Raw genomic sequence first — 24,309 nt, 5'->3', positions numbered from 1 at the left:
TCTAACCACTAGATGCCAGTACCTCACCCTACACTGTGACACCCAGTTGTGAAAAGCCAAAATGTCTTCAGACATTGCCACTGTCCTCTCTGGCAAAATTATCTCTGGTTGAGAAACGTCAGAATGGAAGAATCTGAGTGGGAAAGCAAGAAGATGGAGTGTTGGGAGTATACTATATTTATAATGAGGGTTGATAGCTAGAGGAAAACAAAGTCAAAGAATGGCTTTAAGAGATGAGCATGGTTGTTGTCAACATTTCCCAAATATGTTTTCACTTCTTCTTTAGCCCTGGAAATATTGGAAAGCTGTTGGGTCCGTTGCCCATGCATCCTGCGGCCGAAGATAACTATGGTTATGATGCTTGTGCTATACTCTGCCTACCTTGTGTCCCCAATATCTTAGTGATTGCTACTGAATCAGGAATGCTGTATCACTGTGTTGTGCTGGAAGGGGAAGAAGAAGATGACCAAACAGTAAGTGCAGGCTACCATGGATATGTTTTGTATCTTCAGCACCTAGTATGGTTTCTGACCCAATATGAATGCTTAATATATGAGGAGGAATTTTAGCTTATATATGGAACTTCTGATATTTTGGAAATTAAACAGTTAAAAAAAGTAGCTGCAGCATACTTAATCTAAGTGAAAACTTAGAAGTTTGCTCAACTTACTTGGTCCACCAGTCTGCATGTTACTGTCTGATCTCCATATTGCAATCTTCAGGGACAGATATAAAGAAAGAGCCTTGGAATCACTGAATTGGCTTTTTCACAAACATCTTCCTAAAGGAAGAGAGATGTTTTCTCTTCAGAATAACAGTGCTCTCTTAGGATAGAGGTGGAATTAAGAATTTGAAAGCAATGTTTAGCCCCCCCCCGCCTTTTTTTTTAATTTTTATTTTTTGAGCTGGAGTTTTGCTCCTGTTGCCTAGGCTGGAGTGCAGTGGCACGATCTCAGCTCACTGCAGCCTCCCCGTCCCTGGTTCAAGCAATTCTCCTGCCTCAGCCTCCTGAGTAGCTGGGATTACAGGCATCCACCACCACTGGGCCCAGCTAATTTTTTATATTTTTAACAGAGACAGGGTTTCACTGTGTTGGCCAGGTGGGTCTTGAACTCCTGAACTCAGATGATCCACCCACCTCAGCCTCCCAAAGTGCTGGGATTTCAGGCATGAGCCACCACAGGTGGCCCTGACCCAGGTTTTTGCTTCTATTTTTAATTGTGTACATTTTCAAATTAACATGCAAGATCAAAATTACAACACTTTTTTTACAGTCAGAAAAGTCCTGGGATTCCAGGATTGACCTCACTCCTTCTCTGTATGTGTTTGAATGTGTTGAGCTGGAGCTTGCTCTGAAACTGGCATCTGGAGAGGATGATCCTTTTGATTCTGACTTTTCTTGTCCAATCAGACTTCATAAAGGTAAGCCTGCTTCCCATGGTTTTTATACTAAGACTATCATAGAATAGTCCTGTGTAATTTATTTGTTCTGTGGTTCCAGCCTTTAAAAAGTTTACTAGGTTTTTTGTTTTTGTTTTTGTTTTGTCTTTTAGTCACTACAGTATGCTTTCTGTCTAAGGCAGACTGAGCAAATTTCCCAAGTTTTAAAATAGTGGTCTTTGGTCCAGATCCACCCAGATTCCTAATAGTGAACTTTTCCTGATCCTATCAAAAATGGAACTACCATATTAGCAGTTCCACCACTGGGCATGTCAAAAGGAAAGGAAATAATAGGTTGAAGGATGCCTGCACTCCCATGCCATTGCAGTGTTATTCACAATAGCTAAGATACTGAATCAATCTAAGTGTCCATCAACAAACCAAATAGATTTTTTTTTTTTTTTTGAGATGGTGTCTGGCTCTGTCACCCAAGCTGGAGTTTAGTGGCACAATTTCAACTCACTGCAACCTCCACTCCCAGGTTCAAGTGATTATTTTGCCTCAGCCTCCCAAGTAGCTGAGATTACAGGTACTCACCACCACGTCCAGCTAATTTTTGTAATTTTAGCAGAGGTAGAGTTTTACCATGTTGGCCAGGCTTGGTCTCAAACTCCTGACCTCAAGGAGTCCACCTGCCTCGGCCTTCCAAAGTGCTGGGATAACAAATGTGAGTCACCACACCTGGCCCCAAATGGATTTTTAAAATGTGGTATATATATATATACACACACAATGGAATACCATTCACCTTTTTTTTTTTTTTTTTTTTTTTCCCGTGATACACTGCGTCACCTAGGCTGGAGTACAGTGGTGTGATCTCAGCTCACTGTAACCTTTGCCTCCCAGGCTCAAGTGATCCTCCTTCCTCAGCCTCTGGAGTAGGTGGGACTACAGATGTGTACCACCACACCTAATTTTTATATTTTTTGTAGACACAGGGTTTTGCCACGTTGAACAAGCTGGTCCCAAACTTCTGAGCTCAAGTGATCCTCCTACCTCGTCCTCTTAAAGTGCTGGTCCACAGGTGTGAACCACCATGCCTAGCCCCATTTGGCTTTAAAAAAGAATGAAATCCAGTGATTCACCACAACAATAGTTGAGGCTATTATTACCAAAACTAGGCAAACTGGCTAAGAAGAACTCTTCTTAGCCAGTTTGCCTAGTTTTGGTAATAATAGCCTCAACTCTGTACTAAAGTGTAGTCAAAATATTTAAGGGAGCAGAATTCCTAACATAACAAACCAGGAAACAGAGTACAGTGGGTTTGTATTTTGAGATTTATATTAAGTCTAAGAATTTTATAGATGACGAAACAGACCAAATGAAGTGACATAAACTAATTGGTTTCCTTATATGGATACATATATCTTTGGGAAATCTTAGGTGTAGACATCGATCTCAGCTCACTGCAACCTCCACCTCCCAGGTTCAAGCAATTCTCCTGACTCAGCCTCCCAGGTACCTGGGATTACAGGCATGCATCACGCCTGGCTAATTTTTGTATTTTTAGTACAGATGGGGTTTCACCATGTTGGTCAGGCTGGTCTCGAACTCCTGATCTGTCCGCCTTGGCTTCCCACAGTGCTGGGATGTGAGGCGTGAGCCACCGTGCCGAGCTTTTTCTTTTACTTCTAACGAGAGTAACATTTTCATATGTGAAACTAAGAAATTTTTGGCTTCTTCATAATGTGCTAAACAAGGCATATTATCACTGAGGCACACCGGATTTGTTAGTGACAAAGTGAAATAGCTACAGTATAACATAGAGTGGTGTCTAACAAATTTTCTGTTAACTAAATGTTGACTCTAGTAATTTGTTTTCCACCCCAAAATTAAGATTTTTCTGTTGATGTTAGCACTAAAGATTTTGAAAAGTCATTTTAATAATGCTAGATTTAATGAGATGATTTGAGCCTTAAGTCTTAAATACGGGTAAATGAAAATTTTTACTATTTTAATTACTCAAACGGATGGTTCCCATAGGCGAGGGGTTTTAAAACTTTTTATAGCAGAATGCTGTTTTCTAAGATGTTTTATGAAACCTCTGTATATAAGACAGAAAAATAATATATTAGGTTTAGAACATTAATTTATGATAAAGTCTCTAATAACAAAGACTATTAGATAAAAGAAAAATTTAATTTAGGGGTTTTATGGGTAACTTGCCATTTTATCAGCTTTAATATATACCTTATCTGTATTTTGTTTTAGTTTAGTAAGATTAATGTTAGTAGTAAAAATTCTGAGTTATAGAGATAAATGCATTGACATAAAATAGGTATTCAGTAGTTTATCTTTTAGTCTGAAGATTGTCTTACTGATACTAGGGCTTAAAGAACAGAAATTTTTGTTTCAGACCCAGTTACTTAAAATTGTATAACAACTACTCATGCTTCTTAGTTATAAATGATCATCACACAAAAAGAACATCCAGAGAGATCGATCCAAGATGGCCGACCACTAACAGCTCAGGATTGTAGCTCCCAGTGAAAGCCCAGAGAACGAGACGATGCCACACTTTTAGACGAATTTTCGTCACTCACCGATCAGCCGATTCCCAGTGGAGGAGCCCCACGGGTCGCCAGCGCAACTCTTGTGGCGGCCGCAGCGGTTTTGCCGGCATCTTGGCGCAGCAGCTCTTCATGCAGAGCCAACGGGACTGCTTCCCCTACTGACCCGAGTTTGGAGCTCCGGGAAGTCAGAGCCGCTTGTTGCGGACTCAAGAGGGAAGCCAGACCAGAGATTCCCAGGCAGAAGAGCACCATCAGTCTTATCGCTGCTATTTAGGCTGCCACAGTGGGTTGCTCGGATCCCAGCACTGGGAATCAATAAGTTGGACGTCGACTCAGAAACCTAATTAGAAAGGCGGTTCATCTACAATGAAGGGAAAAAAACAGCCTAAGACGGCCGAGTATACTCAAAATCAGAACCCATCAGCAACGGAACAAGCCCTGATGGAAAAGGACTGTGTTCCATTATCTGAAGTAGGCTTTAAAAGGTGGATGATAAGAAACTTCTGGGAGTTAAAGGAACTTGTTCTAACCCAATGTAAAGAAACTAAGAACTTGGAAAAAAGGCTAGATGAAATGTTGAAAAGAATAGACAATATAGAGAGGAATACAAATGAACTTATGGAGTTGAAAAATACAACACGAGAACTTAGTGAAATATGTACAAGCTTAAACAGCCGAATGGATCAAGCAGAAGAAAGGGTACCAGAGGTCGAAGATCAACTTAATGAAACAAAACAATAAGACAAGAATAGAGAAAAAAGGATAAAAAGGAATGAGCAAAGTCTCCAAGCAATATGGGACTATGTGAAAAAACCTAATATACGCTTGATTGGCGTACCTGAATGTGACGGAGAGAATGAATTCAAGCTGGAAAATACTCTCCAGGACATTATCCAGGGAAATCTTCCTAATTTAGCAAAGCAGGACACTATTCAACCCCAGGCAATACAGAGAACACCACAAAGATATTCCTCAAGAAGACCAACCCCAAGGCACATAATCGTTAGATTCACCAAGATCGAAACGAAGGAGAAAATATTAAGGGCAGCCAGAGAGAAAGATCAAGTTACCCATAAAGGGAAGCCTATTAGGCTTACAGCAGATCTCTCAACGGAAACCCTACAAGCTAGAAGAGAGTGGGGGCCAATATTCAATATACTTAATCAACAGAACTTTCAGCCCAGAATTTCATATCCTGCCAATTTAAGGTTTACATTTGAAGGAAAAATAAAATCTTTTAGGAACAAGCAAGCACTCAGAGATTTTATTACCACCAGGCCTGCTTTACAAGAACTTCTAAAAGAAGCATTATACACAGAAAGGAACAACCAGTATGACCCTTTCTAAAAATACACCAAAAAGTAAAGAGCATTAACATAAAGAAGAATTTTTATCAACGAAAGGACAAAATAGCCAGTTAATATCAAACGGCAGCAACCCTAAATTTAAATCGACCAAATCTCCCAATCAAAAGATACAGACAAAAATCTAACGGTATATCCAAAGATATACATAGACTCAAAATAAAGGGTTAGAAAAAAAAAAACGTACCAACCAAATGGAGAGCAAAAATAAATAAATAAAAAGCAGGAGTTGCAATTTTCACATTTGACAAAATAGATTTCAAAGCTATAAGGATGCAAGGGTAAAAGGATTAATGCAACAATAAGAGATCTTAACACCCAGATACATAAGACCCATAATGAGATTTAGATTCAACGAGACAACAAATTGATAACGATATCCAGGACTTGAACTCAGAGCCAGAACAAATAAACACAATAGAGGCCTCCATTTTAAACACATAAAATATGCATTAACCACTTTAAACACTCAAAATATTGATCGGCCATTATTGAAACCCATTTTAGGAATGAAGGAATATTCCTTTTTCCCCTCTTTTTCTTTTTTTCCCCTTCTTTTTCTCTTTAAAAAAAAAAAAAAAAAAAAAATCCAAAACTGAAAATAACCTTTAAAACTATCATAAGTCAACATTATGAAGACATACAAAACTTTGCTTCTCATTTCACACCTTACTACACTGTGATAGAACTATTCCCTGAGCCATTGTGCTTAAGTCTTTTGTAATACCTGTGATGTAGGAGCACATGTGCTTCAACAATTTTATTTAAGTTGATGTGTGCAAGCATAGGTTTTCTACAGAGCTGCTATTTTAACCATCATTTTCTTTTGAATAACTAAATAAATGCACAGAGAAAAGCATAAATGAGTTACTTGACATATTTATATTTTGGTGAACCTCATTGTGTTCATATTTAGAAAATAACATTTGGATTGTGTTTTTTTATACTTTAAAATACACTATACCTCATTTTATCATTTTATTGTGGCTTACAGATAGTGAGTTTTTTTGTTTTTTTTAACAAATTAAAGGTGTGGCAACCCTGCATCAAGCGAGTCTGTCAGCACCATTTTTCAAACAGCATGTGCTCACTCTGTTCCTATGTCAGCATTTTTTAGCAATAAAAAATTATTAAGGTATGTACATATTTTTTGACATAATGTTACTGCATACCTACTAGTATAAACATAACTTTCTGCATAGTGTAAACATAACTTTCATTTGAACTGGGAAACCAAAAGATTTGTGTGACTCACTTTATTTCTGTATTCACTTTATTGCAATGATTTGGAAACAAACCCACAGTATCTCTGAAGTATACCTGTACTTAAAATCTATCTGAAATTTGAATTCAAATTTTAACATTTCAAAACCCCTAATAATATGAAAGTCCTATAACACCTTCCATCAGCAAATGTGTTTGTAAGCTATTATGGGGTAGCCAACAAATTTGAAGTAAATTCTTTTAGATATCTAATGGCTGCCTTTACATCATTAATCATTCCATTTGCAGATCCCAAGTGTCCTTCAAGATATCACTGTACTCATGAAGCTGGTGTACATAGTGTCGGTCTAACCTGGATTCATAAACTTCACAAATTTCTTGAATCAGGTGAGTTCACTAACTTTCTGTACTTTTAATAGAATTCAGAGGAAAAATAGATTTAATAGATTTCAGAAAAGTATTTTGGAATGGAAAAACAATAGAGAAAATCAGTGAAACCAGAGGGTTCTTTGAAAAGATCAACCACATTTGAATAGCCTTTAGCTAGACTGACTGTAATCAGGAATAAAAGCGGGGATATTACTACTGACCTTAGAGATATAAAAGATTTTAAGTGAATACTATGAACAAATGTTTGCCATTTAGATAATCTAGATGGAATGGACAAATTCCAAGAAAAAACCCAAACTACCAAAATTGAATTCAGGGTCTGGGAGAATGCGCTTTAAAAAAAATAGAAACTAGGCCAGGCACGGTGGCTCGTGCCACTTAGGGAGGCTGAGGCAGGTGGACCATCTGAGGTTGGGAGTTCGAGAACAGTGTGGCCAACATGGTGAAACCCCATCTCTACTAGACATACAAAAATTAGCCAGGTGTGGTAGCATGCACCTATAATCCCAGCTATTCCGAAAACTGGGGCAGGAGAATTGCTTAAACCCAGGAGGCAGAGGTTGTAGTGAGCCGAGATTCTGCTGCTGTACTGCAGCCAGCCTGGATGACAGAGCAAGACTCTGTCTTAAAAAAAACAAAACAAAACAAAAACTGATTCAGAGAGATTGGTTAGTAATCAAAACTAACCAAAAAGAAAAGCCAAGGACCATATGGATTCACATTTAAAGAACTAATACCAGCCGGGCACAGTGGTTTACACCTGTAATCTCAGCACTTTGGAGGCCGAGGCAGGCAGATTACTTGAGGTTAGGTGTTCAAGACCAACCTGACCAAAATGGTGAAACCCTGTCTCTACTAAAAAAAATTAGCCAAGTGTGGTGGCTCATTGGCTGTAATCCCAGCTACTCAGGATGCTCAGACAGGAGAATCGCTTGAACCTGGGAGGTAGAGACTGTAGTGAGCTGAGATTGTGCCACTGCACTCCAGCCTGGGTGAGAGAGAGAGAGACTCCGTCTCAAAAAAAAGTAATAAAATTTTTAAAATTTTTTTAAAAAGAATTATTACCAGTTCTTCACAGAGCAAGAGGAGTCTCAAAAACAAAATCTAGCAGGCTTTCATGTTAAAAATAACAAACTAGTAATAGAAAGGAACTTCCTCAAACTAATGAGGAAACTTTTTATGTATGGAAAAACTTGCAACCAACACAATGCTTAATGGTAAAAAGACTGAATCCTTTCTGTATTGGCTTCCTACTGTTAATGTAGTAAATCATCACATACTTAGTGGCTTAAAACATTACAAAACTTACTGTCTTTCAGTTTTGTAGGTTAGAAGTTCTACATGGGTCTCACTGGGCTTTAGTTGGCAGAGCAGTTTTCCTTTCTGGAGGCTCTAGGGTAGAATGCATTTCCTACCCTTTTTCAGCGCCTACCACATTCCTTGGCTTGTAGTTGTCCTCTGTCTTCAAAGCCAGCCAGCAACAGTGGGATGGGTTGAGTCCTTCTCATGTTTCACTCTGCCTGTTTCACTTTTTTAAAACCTTGTAACATTGAGTCTGCCCAGATAAACCAAAAAAATGTCCCTATTTAAAAAAAAAAATCTTTTAAGAGACAGAGGTCTCACTCTATTGTCCGGGCAGGAGTGCAGTAGTACAGTCATAGCTTACTACATAGTCTTGAACTCCTGGGCTCAAGTAATCCTCCTGCCTCAGCCCCTAAAGTATCTGGGACTACAGGCGTGAGCCACCATGCCCAGCTAATTTTTGTGTTTTTTGTAGAGATGGGCTTTTACCATGTTGCCCAGGCTGGTCTCGAACTCCTGGGCTCAAGTGATCCACCCGCCTCAGCCTCTGAAAGAACCCTTAGCATTTGATACATACAGTAGGGCAAATAGTATGTATGTAAAAAGATATCCAACATCATTAGTCATTACGGAAATAAAACACCACAAAACCACAATGAGGTATAACATCACATCCACTAGTATAGCTAAAATGCAAAAGATGGACATTAACAAGTGTTGAGGATATGGAAAAATGGGGGCCCTTATACAGTGCTTATCGAAATGTAAAATGGTACAGTCATTTTGGAAAACAGTCTGGGAGTTCCTCAAATGATTACTCATAGAGTTACCATATACCTAATAGTTCCAGTCCTGAGTATATTTCCAAGAGAAATAAAGACCTATATCCACACAAATACTGGTACATGAATGTTCATAGCAACATTATTCATCATAGCCCAAAAACCACTTACCCAAGTGTCCATAAGCGGATGAGTGGATAAAATGTGTGTCTATACAACAGAATATTAGTCAGCAATAAAAAGGAATGAAGTACTGATACATGCTGCAATATAGATGAACCACGAACAGATGCTAAGTGAAAGAAGCTAGTGACAACTGTATGGCTGTTTATATGAGATGTCCAGAATAGACAAATCTGCAGAGACAGAAAGTAGATTAGTTGCCTAGGTCTGGAAGTTTGGTGGAAACTGAGGAGTGATTACTAATGGCTATGTGGGTTTCTTTTTGGGAAATGAAAATATTCCAAATTGTTATGATAGGTATATAATTCTTATACTAAAACTTACTGAATTGTATATTTTAATGGGTATACTTTAAAATGGATGACTTGTATGGTACTGTGAATTATGTTTCAAAAAGCTGTTATAAGCCAGGGGCAGTGGCTCATGCCTGCAGTCCCAGCACTTTGAGATGCCGAGGCAGGCAGATGACCTGAGTTCAGGAGTTTGAGACCAGCCTGGCCAACATGGTGAAACCCTGTCTCTACTGAAAATACAAAAATTATCCAGGCGTGGTAGCTTGTGCCTGTAGTCCCAGGTCTCAGGAGGCTGAGCCAGGAGAATCACTTGAACCCAGAAGGTACAGGTTGCACTGAGCAGAGATCGGGCCACTGCACTCCATCCTGGGCAACAGAGGGAGACTCCGTCTCCAAAAAAAAGCTGTTACAGATTGAGTATCCCTACTCTGAAAATTTGAAATCCAAAATGTTAAAAAACTGGTTTTTTTCCATCCTTGAACTTGACTAAGCTGCAAAAATTTCTAAGGGCTGTCAGGAGACTCAACAGAAATTCTCATTGGCACATTTAGGATTTTAGATTTTCAGATAACAGATGTTCAACTACTATATAATGCACATATTCCAAATTCCAAAAAAAAAATATGAAATCTGAAACACTTCTGATCCCAGGCATTTTAGATAAAGGGTACTCAACCTGTATGAAAATAAAATCAGTGTAGGTAAGAAACAGCCTAGAAGAGAATGATTTCTGGGACTGTTCTTAGTGAAACATTTCTGCATTTAGAGACATTACCAAGGAAAATCCTACTTTTCTTCTTGGGGCAGAAATCTAGACCCCCTGGGAAAAAGGATATGCCTATGTCAGAAAAGCATAGTACTTGAGAAGCAGTGTTTCAGACAAGAACCTCATCGCATTTAACCAGGTATCATTAGCATTTTAATTCAGAGACTTGTCTAAGCATCAGTTAATTTATATAATGTCTTCCATTGTAGATGAAGAAGATAAGGATAGTTTACAGGAACTCTCTATGGAACAGAAATGCTTTGTTGAACACATTCTTTGTACAAAGCCATTGCCATGCAGGTAAGGACTTTCCCTCCCTTTTATACACACAAAACAATTGTTTATTTCAGTAATTCAGATATCTATGTATACGTTACACTCAAATTCACAGTATTTATTGCTGAATCACTTGAAAGTGAGTTGCAGACATGTTACTTCTCCTCTAAGAGTATCCTGCTCATCAGAAGCTTTGTCCTGCCCCATGATTACTCCACATATTGTTTCCTGTCTGGAAGGTATTTCCCCAACCTCAGCCCCAGCTTGCTGTCTTCTCTTGACTCTTACTCTTCTTTCTGACCTTAATGTCACTTCTTCACAGAGAACACCGTTGACTCCCCAATCTAACTTAGCGTTCTCCTATTCTCTTTTCCTTTGTAGCACATATTATACCATTTATATTTGTATTTGTTTAATGTCTGTCACCACTACTGGAATGTATATGTTCCATGAGAGCAGAGACTATGTGTGCCCTTCACTGCACTGCTGTGTTTATTTCATGTGTTTGCCCATGTCTCCTCTTTGAAATACACTCTCCTTGGCATCCTTGATATCTGTCCGCCCAGGTTCTCCTTCAGTCCCTCCAGCGGCCCTTTTCTCAAGTTTTCTTCTTGGGGTGGTTCCTCTCTCTCTACTCATTGCATGTAAGTGTTGCTCACCACTCTTTCCTTGGGTCTTTTCGGTTCTTTCTAGGTCCTTTCCTGAGTAACTTCTGCCATGATCCTGTCTTCAGGGCTGACAGTTCCCACATCCATATTACCCTAGCCCAGACCACTCTGAACTCCAGATCCACATATCCAGCTGCCTATTGGGCTCCTCCACTTGGATATCCTATAGGAACATAAAACTCCAGATGTCCCCTTAACTAGTCTTCTGTCTTCCTAAAAGCTACTCTGTCTCCTATGTCCCATTTTTCTGAAGGGTGCCATATCGACCCACTTATCCCCAGTAGAAACCTGGAAGGTATCCTAGATACCTCTCTTTATTCTGTTCATCAGTTACTGGATATCTGCTAAGCACTCTGTTAGACATTGAGTGTACACAGACATGAGGCAAATAGCATCCAGTAAGAAATAGACATAGTCTAGGTTTGGCAATAGAGGACCATGGAGGAAACATTTGGTGGGCAGGGGAAGGATAGCAAACTGTACAAGGTTAAAAAGTGAACAGAGAAAATACATAATAAAATCCCATGTAGGTCGGGCGTGGTAACTCACCTGTCATCCCAGCACTTTGGTGGGGCTGAGGCAGGAGGATCACTTGAGGCCAGGAGTTTGAGACCATCTTGGGCAACATAGCGAGACCCTTTCTCTACAAAAAAATTTAAAAAATTAGCCAGGTGAGGCCAGGCATTGTGGCTCACGCCTTAATCCCAGCACTTTGGGAGGCTGAGGCAAGCGGATCATGAGGTCAAGAGATCGAGATCATTCTGGCCAACGTGTTGACACGCTGTCTCTACTAAAAATACAAAAATTAGCTGGGCGTGGTGGCACACACCTGTAGTAACAGCTGCTTGGGAGGTTGACACAGGAGAATTACTTGAACCCAGGCGGCAGAGGTTGCAGTGAGCTGAGATCACACCACTGCACTCCAGCCTGGCCACAGAGCAAGACTGCATCTCAAAAAAAACAAAAAACGAAAAACAAAATTAGCCAAGTGTGGCAGCATGTACCTGTAGTCCCAGCTACTCAGGAGGCTGAGGTGGAAGGATTGCTTGAGCCTACAAGGTCAAGGCTGCAGTGAGTCGTGATCATGCCACTGCACTCCAGCCTGGGCAGAGTGAGACCCAGTCTCAAAAACCCCAAATCCCATTTGTGTCAATTTCAGAAACTGGTAAAATTAAACAGTCTTGCCTAGGAATGAATACACAGATAGGAAAACTGTAAAGCAAAGCAAAGACACGATATTCTGAATGTCAGAGTACTGGTTACTTCTCTGGGGAGTTAAAGGCTATGACCTGGGAGGGTCACATGGGAACTCTGAGCCCCCCTCCAGTGTCCTGATTTTTGACCTAGTTACTGGTTACATAGTCTATAGCCCAGTGGTGTGTAGATTTCACACTGTTAATAAAAAGTAAAAGTTTATAACCTTCCAGATACTGTCTCCATGTCTCCTCCAAAAAAGTAAATGGGAGCTACGGAAAGGGAACTAGTGTTGACTGCTGTTGAAAGACTGCTGGTTCTGGCCTAGCATGGTGGCTCAACCCTCCCAGCACTTTGGGAGGCTGAGATGGGTGGATCATGAGGTCAGGAGCTCAAGACCAGCCTGGCCAAGATGGTGAAACCCTGTCTCTACTAAAAACACAAAAATCAGCCTGTAATCCCAGCTACTTGGGAGGCTGAGGCAGGAGAATTGCTGGAACCTGGGAGGCAGAGGTTGTAGTGAGCCGAGATCATGCCCCTGTTCTCCAGCCTGGGCAACAGAGCAAGACCCTGTCTCTAAAAAAGAAAAAAAAAAGTGTTTTAAATGGAAGAGACATGAGTTTGTAAGCTGAGGGAAAGTAGATAATAGATTTTGAAACGACACAGTTGATGGTGCAATTTTCAGAAAGTGTGAGAGGAGGCAGCATCAGCATTCGGGGCAGTTGTGTGTTGATGTGCAGGTGGGATGGACATGGGAGCCTCTAGGAAAGCATGTTGGCAGAATGACAGTTCCCATCTGAGGGCCACAGTTTCCAGTGTCTTCACTGAAGTTGGAAGGAAGATTGAGAGAGATGCATGCTGCGCATGCTAAATGATTTCCTGTGACACCGATGTTGAGCCTAACTGAGAGAAACTCGGAAGTTCTGTTCATTCAGCAGTTTCTAAGCACTTAATTTGTTAGACACTGGGCTAGGCAAACAAAGATAGCTGGGGCTTATGTGCGAGTTGGAGAAACAGACATGTAACCAACGATCATCAGTATAACATGTAACTTTCAAGATTACAGTGAGCACCACTGTACAGTTAGAGATTCCTGAGTGACTTAGTCACATGGGCTCTAGACAAGTGGACAGCTGTATGAAAGGTTTTCAAGCCACCACTTTTGAGGTTACAGTACCGATAGGATGTCTCAGGCAACCTCTCCCAGGTTGCAGTACTGATAGGATGTCCCAGCCCTGAGAAGGGCATGGACCGGTCATGTCTTTGCTTTCGGTTCCATTGCATGTGATGCTTTGTAATTTAACTATGACTCTGTTTTTCCAGGCAGCCAGCTCCAATTCAAGGATTTTGGATTGTCCCTGACATTCTGGGACCCACGATGATCTGCATCACCAGTACCTATGAATGCCTCATAAGGCCTTTATTGTATGTCCCACTTTATATTCTTCACATAGCTCTTGTTAATTCTGCAGTATCTAAGCTGGGAAAATGCACTCAGTGACCAATTTGAAGCTAAACATACGTGGTTTATGCTTTGGCTTCTGACTTGAGGGTTGGAAGAATGGGTATTTCTGTTGTTCCTCATCTCTGTAAGGTTTCATGTTAGGTATGGTTTCTGGCATCTGCACCTAGCTGAGAGTCAGGAGCTTTTCTTCAGCATGTGGGAAAAAAATACTAAAATTGAATACCAAATTCCGTTATCAATATGAGTAATAATTACCAAGTTCTGACTATCTGCCAAGCTCAGAAGTAAGCCAGGTACCTGCACTGCCTCCTGGAATCATCCGGGTAGCCTTATGAGGAAGGCACTGTTAATTCCATTGTATAAAAGTGGAAACAGGGATTGAGAGGTTAGTAAATGCTCAATTCACAGGTAACAAATAGAGCTGGAATACAGATGCAGCTCCGATTGACTCATAAGTCCATATTCATACTTTTTAATTTATCTATCTCTTACAGCCTGAGGGACATTGTAGAATATGTAAATTGAAGTAAAGCTGAACTCAGGCTGGGTGCAGTGGTGGTTCACACCTGTAATCCCAATACTTGGTAGGCCCAGAGTTTGAGACCAGCATGGGCAAAATAGTGAGACCCCTCTCTCTACAAAAAAAACAAAAAAAATTAGCCAGATATGGTGGTCCACACCTGTAGTCCTAACTACTCAGGAAGCGGATGTGAGAGGATTGCTTAACCCCAGGAGTTTTAGGCTGCAGTGAGCCATAATCGAACCCCATCTCTACTAAAAATACAAAAAGTAGCTGAACACGGGTGGGTGCCTGTAATCCCAGCTACTCGAGAGGCTGAGGCAGGAGAATTGCTTGAACCCAGGAGGCGGAGGTGGCAGTGAGCCGAGATCACGCCACTACACTCTAGCCTGGGTGACAGAGCAAGACTCCATCTCAAAAAAAAAAAAAAAAAAAGCTGAACTCTTAGTCCTTCCTCTTTTAAGAAACTCAGATAATTAAGCTATAATCACTATATTCCTTTTCCAACAGCCCTGGAAGGTCATTCTGAGTTATATAAATGCAGGAATAGGAGTACCAAAAACAAAAGTCACTGGAACTTCAGACATTAGACACTGCTCCAACCGCCTGACTATTCAAAGCATGTAGATGCTGACATAAATGCCAAGTACTGGCAGTAGTTTACCATTCTTAGAGGATCTTCCATACTCTTTGAAGGTTGATAAGTTATACTATTTGGATGCAAAAAGAAATAAATAGTTTTGTGTTATTTATACTAAAGGCACTAAAAACTAGCAAGACCAAACAAAAATAATCACTGGAGAAAAAACTGCCTACTTGCCAGTTGCCTCAGCATACTTTCTAAAGACCCCAAGTACATTTAGTAAAATAAAACCTACTCACACTAAGTTACTTCAGAATAAATATGAATCCCAAAGGGGAAAAATAAATATTAATTATCTGAATACTTTTTTTTTTTTGAGACAGAGTCTTGTGCCATTGCCCAGGCTGGAGTGCAGTGGTGTGATCTTGGCTCACTGCCACCTCCGCCTCCCAGGTTCAAGCAGTTCTCCTGCCTCAGCCTCCCTAGTAGCTGGGATTACAGGTGCCTGCCACCATGCCCAGCTAATTTTGTATTTTTAAGTAGGAATGGGGTTTCGCCATGTTAGGCTGGTCTCGAACTCCTGACCTCAGATGATCCAACTGGGATTACAGGCGTGTGCTACCACGCCCAGCCAATTATCTGGATACTTTGAAATAATATTTCTGCCGACTCCCTGAAATACAAGTTGTCTATAAAGTAATGCTATTTAACAAACTTTCACTGTTTTTTTTTTTTTTTTTTTTTTTTTAATAGACCATTTCACTCTGTCACCCAGACTGGAGTGCAGTGGTTTGATCTCAGTTCATTGCAACCTCCGCCTCCTGGGTTCAAGCAATTCTTATCCCTCAGCCACCCAAGTAGCTGAGATTACAGATGTGCGCCACCACACCCAGCTAATTTTTGTATTTTTAAAAGAGACGGGGTTTCACCACATTGGCCAGGCTGGTCTCAAATGCCTGATTGCAAGTGATTCACCCACCTCGGCCTCCCAAAGTGCTATGATTACAGGCTTGAGCCACCACGCCTGACCAAACTTTCACATTTGAATTGCTGCCTTCAGAGTAAGTTACTTAACATGCTGCCAAAGTTTGGGAGATCTTTTAAGCTCTTTCTGAAGTGTTTTTGAGTATTTGCACTTGAGTGAATAGTTTTTAAAAAATCAAATTATATAGAACCAATATGGTATATACAGCAGTTACCAGGCTTAATATTGGTTTTGGTCAACTCTAAACTTAACAGGTAAGTGATTTATGTTTGTGGCTCAGGCTTATAAACTGGCTCTTAAGTCCTTTGCCAGAATCCATGATGGGTTTATGTTTTTGTGCTGCCTTGATCTTTTAAAAAAATAACTTGAAATGGCAATCAGAAATGCTTTGACAGATGGGGGCATTGGAAGAGTAAGGGTGTAGCTTCCCAAAGTGACCTTTTCAAGGTGGAAAACATGCATTCTTACACTTTTACAAAAATAACACCTTATTTTTATATTCTGAAAGTTCTAGATCAGTGTGGTTTCTGCTTTTCTATAATTCAATAAATCACTCCACGGTAGACTTCAATTTACTTATATTTTGCAGAAATACAGTGCATCCAGTGTCTCCTCCTCTGCTTTGTACTCGAGAAGATGTTGAAGTGGCAGAGTCTCCCCTCCGTATTCTGGCTGAAACCCCAGATTCCTTTGAAAAGCATATTAGAAGCATTTTGCAACGTAATGTTGCCAATCCAGCATTTTTAAAGTATGCAACCTTTGGCATAGCAGTTTTATGAATGGTTTCTCTTCTGTCTTCATAATTACTGTGCATCCTTTCTGTCCTCATCTGTTTCATCTACTTTTTACTATGATGGATTTGGAAGAAACTGGATATATATTTAATCAGTTAATGAATGGGGTAGGGGAAAGTGGCACCTGAGAATGATAAATAGGAAGTGTTTAAAAATAAGTAATGCCAGGCGTAGTGGCTCATACCTGTAATCCCAGCACTTTGGGAGACCAAGGTGGCCAATCACCTGAGGTCAAAAGTTCAAGACCAGGCTGGCCAACATGGTGAAACCCCATCTCTACTAAAAATACAAAAATTAGCCAGGCATGGCGGTGGGCACCTGTAATCCCAGCTACTGGGAAGGCTGAGGCAGGAAAATCACTTGAACCTGGGAGGCAGAGGTTGCAGTGAGCTGAGATCGTACCACTGCATTCTAGTCTGGGCAACAGAATGAGACTCCATCTCAAAGAAAGAAAAAATATGAAAAGTTTGAAAAGCACCTGTGACTTGAGTCCGTTTTCAGTTGTTTTACTCAGCTAAGGAAAATAAAGGTAGAAACTTTGTTTTTAAGATCTTCTGAAAAGGACATAGCCCCTCCTCCTGAAGAATGTCTTCAGCTCATCAGCAGAGCCACCCAGGTGTTCAGAGAACAGTACATTCTTAAACAGGACTTGGCAAAGGAGGAGATTCAGCGGAGGTATGATGTCCTTTGTTCAGAAACCACTAATCCCTCACTGGTAGCCGATGCTATGTCATAGCCTAGACCTGGCTTCTGATTAAACTCTATTTCTTTTTGTTCTTGAAGGGTCAAATTATTATGTGAACAAAAAAAGAAACAACTAGAAGATCTCAATTACTGTCGAGAGGAGAGGTAAGTGTCAAAAATAAGGAGATGAAAACAGTAAGTAAGACTGGAACCATATTCTCACCCTAAGGTTCTGAGCCACATTAGTTGGTTTCAACATCAAGGTGTGGACCCCAGGAGTCTCTTGTTTCTTATGTCATTAGGAAAAGTCTGCGGGAAATGGCTGAGCGTTTAGCTGACAAATATGAGGAAGCCAAGGAAAAACAAGAGGATATCATGAACAGGTCAGTGGGCTGTGTAACATTTAGTTACCTACTCAGTACTAACAGTGATGTTTAAGAAAATGGGCATTGGCAGGTGTTTACATACCTGCAAGATTGAATCGATCCCCCTACCTTTCCTCTGAATTACATGTTGGGGAAAACATGACACTCTCCCCTAGCCCTTCCTATGGGGCCTACTTCCCAGACACCAGATTCATGAATTATGAGGTTTGTGATTATATTTCTCCTAATTAGCAGAGACCTTAAGTTGAGATGTGTCCTTGCCTTTTCTGAAGGATGAAGAAAGTACTTCACAGTTTTCACTCTCAGCTCCCAGTTCTCTCTGATAGTGAGCGAGACATGAAGAAAGAATTACAGCTAATACCTGATCAACTTCGACATTTGGGCAACACCATAAAAGAGGTAGGAATAGATGCAAAGTAGCTAAATTTGGTGATTTTTTTTTAAAGCGCTTATTCTACAGAAAATCTTACAAAAATGTAAAAAGAGCAGATTCAAAAAGACAGTGTGAAAATGTGTGGCAAACCATTGCCAGAATATCTATTTTTGATACTTAAGGTTACTATGAAAAAAGACTATCAACAGCGAAAGATGGAGAAGGTGTTGAGTCTTCAAAAACCCACCATTACTCTCAGTGCCTACCAGCGAAAGTGCATTCAGTCCGTCCTGAAGGAAGAGTAAGTAAATACTTCCAATCAGCTATCACTGAGATCGTTTTTCCTTTACAGTATACCACAATCAACCTCTGTCTTAATAGAAACCTGAATCTTGGTATTTGCATGTCATGTAATTACTGGGACGAGAGCCACATGATACATAGGGACTTAAGAAATAACTATCGTGGGAGAACTGAAAATTATGACCTTCCAATAACATGATTTTGTTGTGTGGCCAAAGGCATTTTACAATTATGTTAAAAAATATTTCCAGTACTAGCATCACTGCCATCTTAAATGAATAGTGAACACTATTGCTATCCATCTGAACCCTTCAGCTGTTAATTTTGGCAAAGCAGTTCTTAGATATTTCAACATTACCCGTTTCGATTCTTAAGAATCCATACAAATGGTTTATTCTATTTCCAAAAGTAAGTGACTACGATTTTACAGGGGTGAACACATAAGGGAAATGGTGAAGCAAATCAATGATATCCGCAATCATGTTAACTTCTGACGCCACCAGGAGTCAAGTAACACCTGAAGTGAACACCAGTGAAGACTTAAACCCATATTGTAAAACAGGGACTATTATCTCATTTATAAAAAGGCATTTTGGATGACCTTTGGTGTGGTTTTTCATCTTTTTAAATATTTTGTTTTATAATTAGCAATAAATGCTTTTATTTAAAATTGGAGGAATGTGTTTTATAACTCGAGCCTAAAGTGATATTCAGCAAGGACTCAGGATTATTTCACTCTACACTGCCAGAACCTCTCTGAGCCCTGGTGAGTGAGTTTTCTCCAGATCTGAGCAAGAATAAGAGCTGTGTTCTCAAGTAGCACCAGAAATAAGACTCTGAAGAGGGTTAGAACCCTAGGATTCAAAGGAAAAGACCACACAGTGTACTCGGCAGCAGCTTTTTTAATTTGAACACTTTCTTAAGGACAGGCCTTCAGTACAGTTAACAAATGGTTACACCTGAAGTCTGCTGAGAGCAAAGCTCAAGATCTACAACTGCAAAGGCCACTGCTGGCTCACTTCCTCACAGGCAGTATTACCTTTCAGAGCTGAGTGAGGCTGTGCTCTATGTCACAATACTTGTTGAGTGGGCATGAGGTGCAAGTTTAGCACCTTAAAGGGAGAAAAAAAACAGATTAGGATGCAGAATGTGACTTTGTTCTCAGTTCTCTAAGTCTTTTTTTCATACTTGCCAATGAGTTCTGAAAGGTAGTACTATACCTGCTTAGAAATGGCTGAGTGACTGCCAATTAAAACCACATAGATTACAGGTAAGAGGTAAATCAGGTTAGACATGCGTGAGAACATGTATGCACAGACTGAATATAAGCACAGAACACTCGTGAAACCCAACTGATCTTTTCTTTTGCTTAGAAGGGCTAAATCCTGCCTTCTCAGTCAGTTCCCATTTATGCTGAAAACCCAGTTGAAAGAATTGTTTCCTGCCTCTACAGGGTCATAGTAGTTTGTTTCATACCAGAAACGCATTGTTAAACAAAATCTAGAGTCTCAGTTTGGGTTTTTCTACAATATTTTTCTCAATAAAGTGAATTCCAATAGTTTGCATTTGCCACAGTAGAAACCACTAACTGTTCCCTAAATGGTGATGATTTTATTACCCAGTACCATATTCTAGAAAAAAATATCTGTAAGGTGCTCAATCTCAGCAGAACATTTCACTGCAAGCTATAGTTCAGTCAGTTCAGAAAGGCTGTGAATTGCCCACCCTGATTTACAGCACTAATTTTAATAATCTGAAGATAAATTTGCTTGGGGGTTATCCAAGGGACTAGTCTTAAAGCTATGTAATTTAAATTGATTGATTACATTTTATAATTAATAAAATCCCCTGTAGCTCAATAGTTATGTGTTTCCTTTATCTAAACCATGTAGCATTCGTATAAAGGGACTTTAAACCAATCAAAATAATGTTTCATGCGCAGCAAGCCTTTAGTACTATTTCCATAATTAGCATTTATTTTTAAGTTCATAATCATGAATGCAAGACTACAGTAATAACCCAAGAGATGAGGTATGTAGTACTTATCATTTGTCCTATGGAAGACAGAAGTACAGAAGATCTTTAGGGCAAGTCCGTAGTGACCTTATTTATAACAAAGACAGTTGAAGTTGACGGTGGATGGTGGCTTTATGTGAACAAAACAATCTACCTAATTAACTCCCAGAAGCCTCTTTCAGGTACCCTGCTGTGATGCAACCAATCTCAAATTATTTGAAAATCATTTTACTTTGAACCATCTGGATGATGAATTAAACAGTGTAGCCATCCATCCACTGGATATTCCTGGGACAGTACTCGGCAGGTATTGGTAAACATGAATCAGTTCTTTGTGCTTTCTGTAGCACTCAATCGTCAAGTTATGGCAAAGACCTGTTTCATTGAGTTTTTCTTCACACAGGAAAGGAATCTAACCTCTTGTAAAACGACAAGGCAGATTTCCAGATTGATCAATATTCTAACTGGCTTTCTAGAAGCATTGTTACTTATACTGCAGATCTGAATTTAAAAGAAAATACAAAATATCTGTCAACCTAGTTACCATTTTTGTTTTTGACACATTTGAAACAAGTAGTACTTAGGCCTAATGATCCAAGTTCGAAAAATAAGCAGATTTGTAAATGTATACTAGAGGTTGTCAGACAAAGCTTGTTTTATTAATGTTTTTCACTGATCCAATGACTAGACTAAAACACTTCTAAAGAGTAGATGGTACCAATTTGGCTTTATCCTGGTACCTGTGGGCCATGAAGATCATCTAAGTTTGCAGAAAAAGTGCTTCCAAAGTTTCTTGTGCTTTTCCTTTAACGTTCAACTTTCTATATATATATGGCCCCAACCAAGTTTTCAGATCCTCATACTTAATTCACTTCCTGAATTGGTTTTGTCTGCCACAGTCCTATGGTTCTCAGGTAAGTTTCAGTAGCATTTAAGATCCTCCAAAACAAGATAAAATGGTAAAAGGAAAACACACATATACTGAGCAAGGGAAATACAGTCAGTAGCCGATGGCCTGCTCTCAAACCTTCGTATTTTAATATAAAATATTAATACAGCATACTACACACCTCTGTCTGCTAATTGAATGCTGTTACTGATGAGCTCTAGACAACAGATAAAGCAAATTCTCTCTTCCAATATCTATGAACAAAAAATTCCAAACACTACTGGGATGTCGCTTTAGGGGAGGGAAATGTGTTCCAAAAATCTATGGGAGAAAGCAGGCAAGGAAACAGCACTTTTTCCATTACCAAATCTGATCCCACGCCTGCTGGAGTCAAGCCTGGAATCTCATTAGTGTTCCCATTTGAAGGTCTCTTGGCTGCCCATCGCCCCACTGTTTGCTGTTTCCTGTGCTGCACAGTCTTCTCCCTCTAGAAGTAAGCGTTTCTCCAGTCTTCCTTTTGTTGTGACTTCTCTTTCTTCAGGTAGGAGTTAAATAACAATTAATGTTGCTCTAAAGATGAGTTAAAAACCCAAAGTGCAGGCTAGAATCCTGCCATCAGGGTGTCATGTCTCAGGGAGCTGGTTAATGTCCGTCAGTTTAGTATCATTCAGAATTGCCCGAATTCTCTCCAAGGAGTCCGCTTGCCGGATCCGTTCTAACTGCACCTGAAGAAACAACGGTGAGATGAGTACAGGTGGCTCCTGCCTAGATTTTCTGAACTTTGACTGGTTTAGCTGAGATGCAGCAGATTTAACTTACCAAAGTAGTAGTCACGTCAAAGGGAGACAACAAGAACAATCTAAATTTTTAAAATAATTCCCCGAAGTTACTGTGTAACAGACTGGGATTTATTTTTTATTTATTTTTCTGTGAGACAGTTTTGCTATTTTCACCCAGGCCGGAGTGCAATGATGTGACCTCGGCTCACTGCAACTTCCACCTCCTGGGTTCAAGTGATTCTCCTGTCTCAGCCTCCCAACTAACTGGGTCTACAGGCATGTGTCATCACACCTGGCTAATTTTTGTATTTTTAGTAGAGACGGGGTTACACCATATTGGTCAGGCTGGTCTCGAACTCCTGACCTCAGGTGATCCACCTGCCAAAGTACTGGGATTACAGGCGTGAGTGAGCCTGTAATTTTTATATTTTTATACTTTATATTTTAATTTTTATATTTTATATTTTTAGTAGAGACAAGGTTTCTCCATGTTGGCGAGGCTGGTCCTTAACTCCCACCTCAGCCTCCCAAAGTGCTGGGATTACAGGTGTGAGCCACCCGTGCCCAGCCCAGATTAGGATTTTAAAGTGTACCTTGTTGAGACCTGACTCCTGACCCTTAAGCATCTACAGTTCCATTGGGAAACAACTTAAAGAGTTTGAGGACAATATTCTAAATGTCATTATCTCATTACAGGTATTCATAGAGTACCAAGGGAGCATGGCAGAGAGAAGGAGACACTTTAGCCCAGCTCAGGGACCTTGAAGGGCTCCATGGAGAGGACACACCTATGCTGAGCTGCTGAGCTTGAAAGGAAGGAGTCAGGAGGGGATGAGACAGATGCTTACCAGATTGAACACCACGCTGTGGGCAAGGAACCATAAGTAGTTAAACGTGAGAGTATAAAACAAGACAGAGAGATAAGCAAAACACTGGGGTAGGCCTGGCTGGGAAGAGTCTTACATGGTATGCTAAGGAGTTTATACTTTACTCATAAGGAGGCAAAATTAGCAGGTATAGAGGAAAAAAGGGGGCCAAGTCTGAAGAACACACCAGGTTTCTGGCTTGAATGATGAGGCAGACATTTGGGGTGGAGATAGAAGCAGCCATAGTCTCTAAAACTCTAGCTACTGCCAGTGGTCAAGTCAGGGATCAGCAAGGTTCTGTCCCCTAAAACTGCCTTCATGCTCTGTGGTTCCCCAAATGCCTCACCTGAAGGGTCTGTGAAAGCTTTACAAAATCTCTCTGGACTTGCTCACTGACATCTAATTCTGTCTGTAATCTCTGAGCTTTGTTCTTCTCTTCAAACATTAGTTGTTCAACGGTGGCCTAAAAAATACAAGTTTTGAATGAAGATTAATGCCAAAGAGCAAAGGTCAGAATCAGGAAATCTAGTAACTTGTAGTTACCTACTACTAGAGCAGAAAGGTGGGTGGGTATCCATCACACTCCTATATACTACCAGTCTCTTCCATCTATAAGGCAAGGGTGCAAGCCGTCTAGAATATTTGTTCTAGGTCCTAAGATTAACTGGGTATGAAAGCCAGAGGAAGAAATAGATTAAAGTGCTGCCCCCCACCCCCAGTGGCTGGTGACTGGCTATAATCATCAAAACAGCTGCTAAGATCAGTGTCTGTCACAGTAACAGGGATACAAACAGGATTTCCTCTGATAATCTCAATAGTCAACCATCCACCAAGAAACAGTGAATATGCCCCAGGCAGCTCCAGCTATCCCCAATCTCTCTAACAGAAAACTTGAGAAAGATGTGTGGGAGCCTTTCTGAAAACAGTTAACAACACTGTCCACGCAGCTCACTAAGACCATTTCTAGGAAAGTACCCCCACAACATGCATATTTATTCTAACAGAACTAGCCAAAATTTAGGCAGCAAATCTGGTTTGATGCAATCTCTCCTTGGATTTGATATATCCGTCAAATGGAATAACATTTTCAAATCAGTGCTTCTAACTAGGTAGCACCCAAGCTTGGTCAATGGTCCTGATTGCCTACTATCTGAAGTGAGCCAATGACACATGCCTTCAGGGCTAGCAGAAAGATTTAACCCAGCTGTAATAGATCAATTTGTTTATATTTTTTCTTTTCACAAGCTGTTGTCACTTTTTAAAAAGCACCA

General features: G+C 40.2%; 2 protein-coding genes across 9 annotated transcripts in view; one reads left to right on the top strand and one right to left on the bottom strand.

The window, feature by feature from the left end:
* NUP88 (nucleoporin 88) overlaps positions 1-19,158 on the top strand; it is a 34,679-nt gene extending 15,521 nt beyond the window's left edge. For 3 of the 5 annotated variants that reach the window (XM_078374085.1, XM_035301087.3, XM_002748299.7), the window contains 12 exons: positions 287-473; positions 1,275-1,422; positions 6,830-6,928; positions 10,467-10,557; positions 13,719-13,820; positions 16,538-16,696; positions 17,292-17,417; positions 17,526-17,591; positions 17,729-17,809; positions 18,085-18,211; positions 18,368-18,486; positions 18,919-19,158. In XM_078374085.1, the coding sequence (XP_078230211.1) occupies positions 287-473; positions 1,275-1,422; positions 6,830-6,928; positions 10,467-10,557; positions 13,719-13,820; positions 16,538-16,696; positions 17,292-17,417; positions 17,526-17,591; positions 17,729-17,809; positions 18,085-18,211; positions 18,368-18,486; positions 18,919-18,982 (1,369 nt within the window). In that variant the 3' untranslated portion in view covers positions 18,983-19,158. The remainder of the gene's footprint in view (positions 1-286; positions 474-1,274; positions 1,423-6,829; positions 6,929-10,466; positions 10,558-13,718; positions 13,821-16,537; positions 16,697-17,291; positions 17,418-17,525; positions 17,592-17,728; positions 17,810-18,084; positions 18,212-18,367; positions 18,487-18,918) is intronic. The other 2 variants (XM_078374086.1, XM_078374084.1) reach the window with 1 other exon arrangement.
* Positions 19,159-19,372: 214 nt separating this feature from the next.
* Positions 19,373-24,309, bottom strand: part of RABEP1 (rabaptin, RAB GTPase binding effector protein 1) — a 126,430-nt gene continuing 121,493 nt past the window's right edge. For all 4 annotated transcript variants that reach the window (XM_035301082.3, XM_035301083.3, XM_035301084.3 and 1 more), the window contains 2 exons: positions 23,385-23,501; positions 19,373-22,118 (listed from right to left, as the gene is read on the bottom strand). In XM_035301082.3, the coding sequence (XP_035156973.1) occupies positions 22,017-22,118; positions 23,385-23,501 (219 nt within the window). In that variant the 3' untranslated portion in view covers positions 19,373-22,016. The remainder of the gene's footprint in view (positions 22,119-23,384; positions 23,502-24,309) is intronic.

Source organism: Callithrix jacchus, chromosome 5, assembly GCF_049354715.1.
Source record: "Callithrix jacchus isolate 240 chromosome 5, calJac240_pri, whole genome shotgun sequence".
In the NCBI taxonomy this organism is placed as follows: domain Eukaryota; kingdom Metazoa; phylum Chordata; class Mammalia; order Primates; family Cebidae; genus Callithrix; species Callithrix jacchus.
The sequence above is the reverse complement of the archived record's forward strand: the minus strand, read 5'-3'. Positions and strand labels throughout refer to the sequence as shown.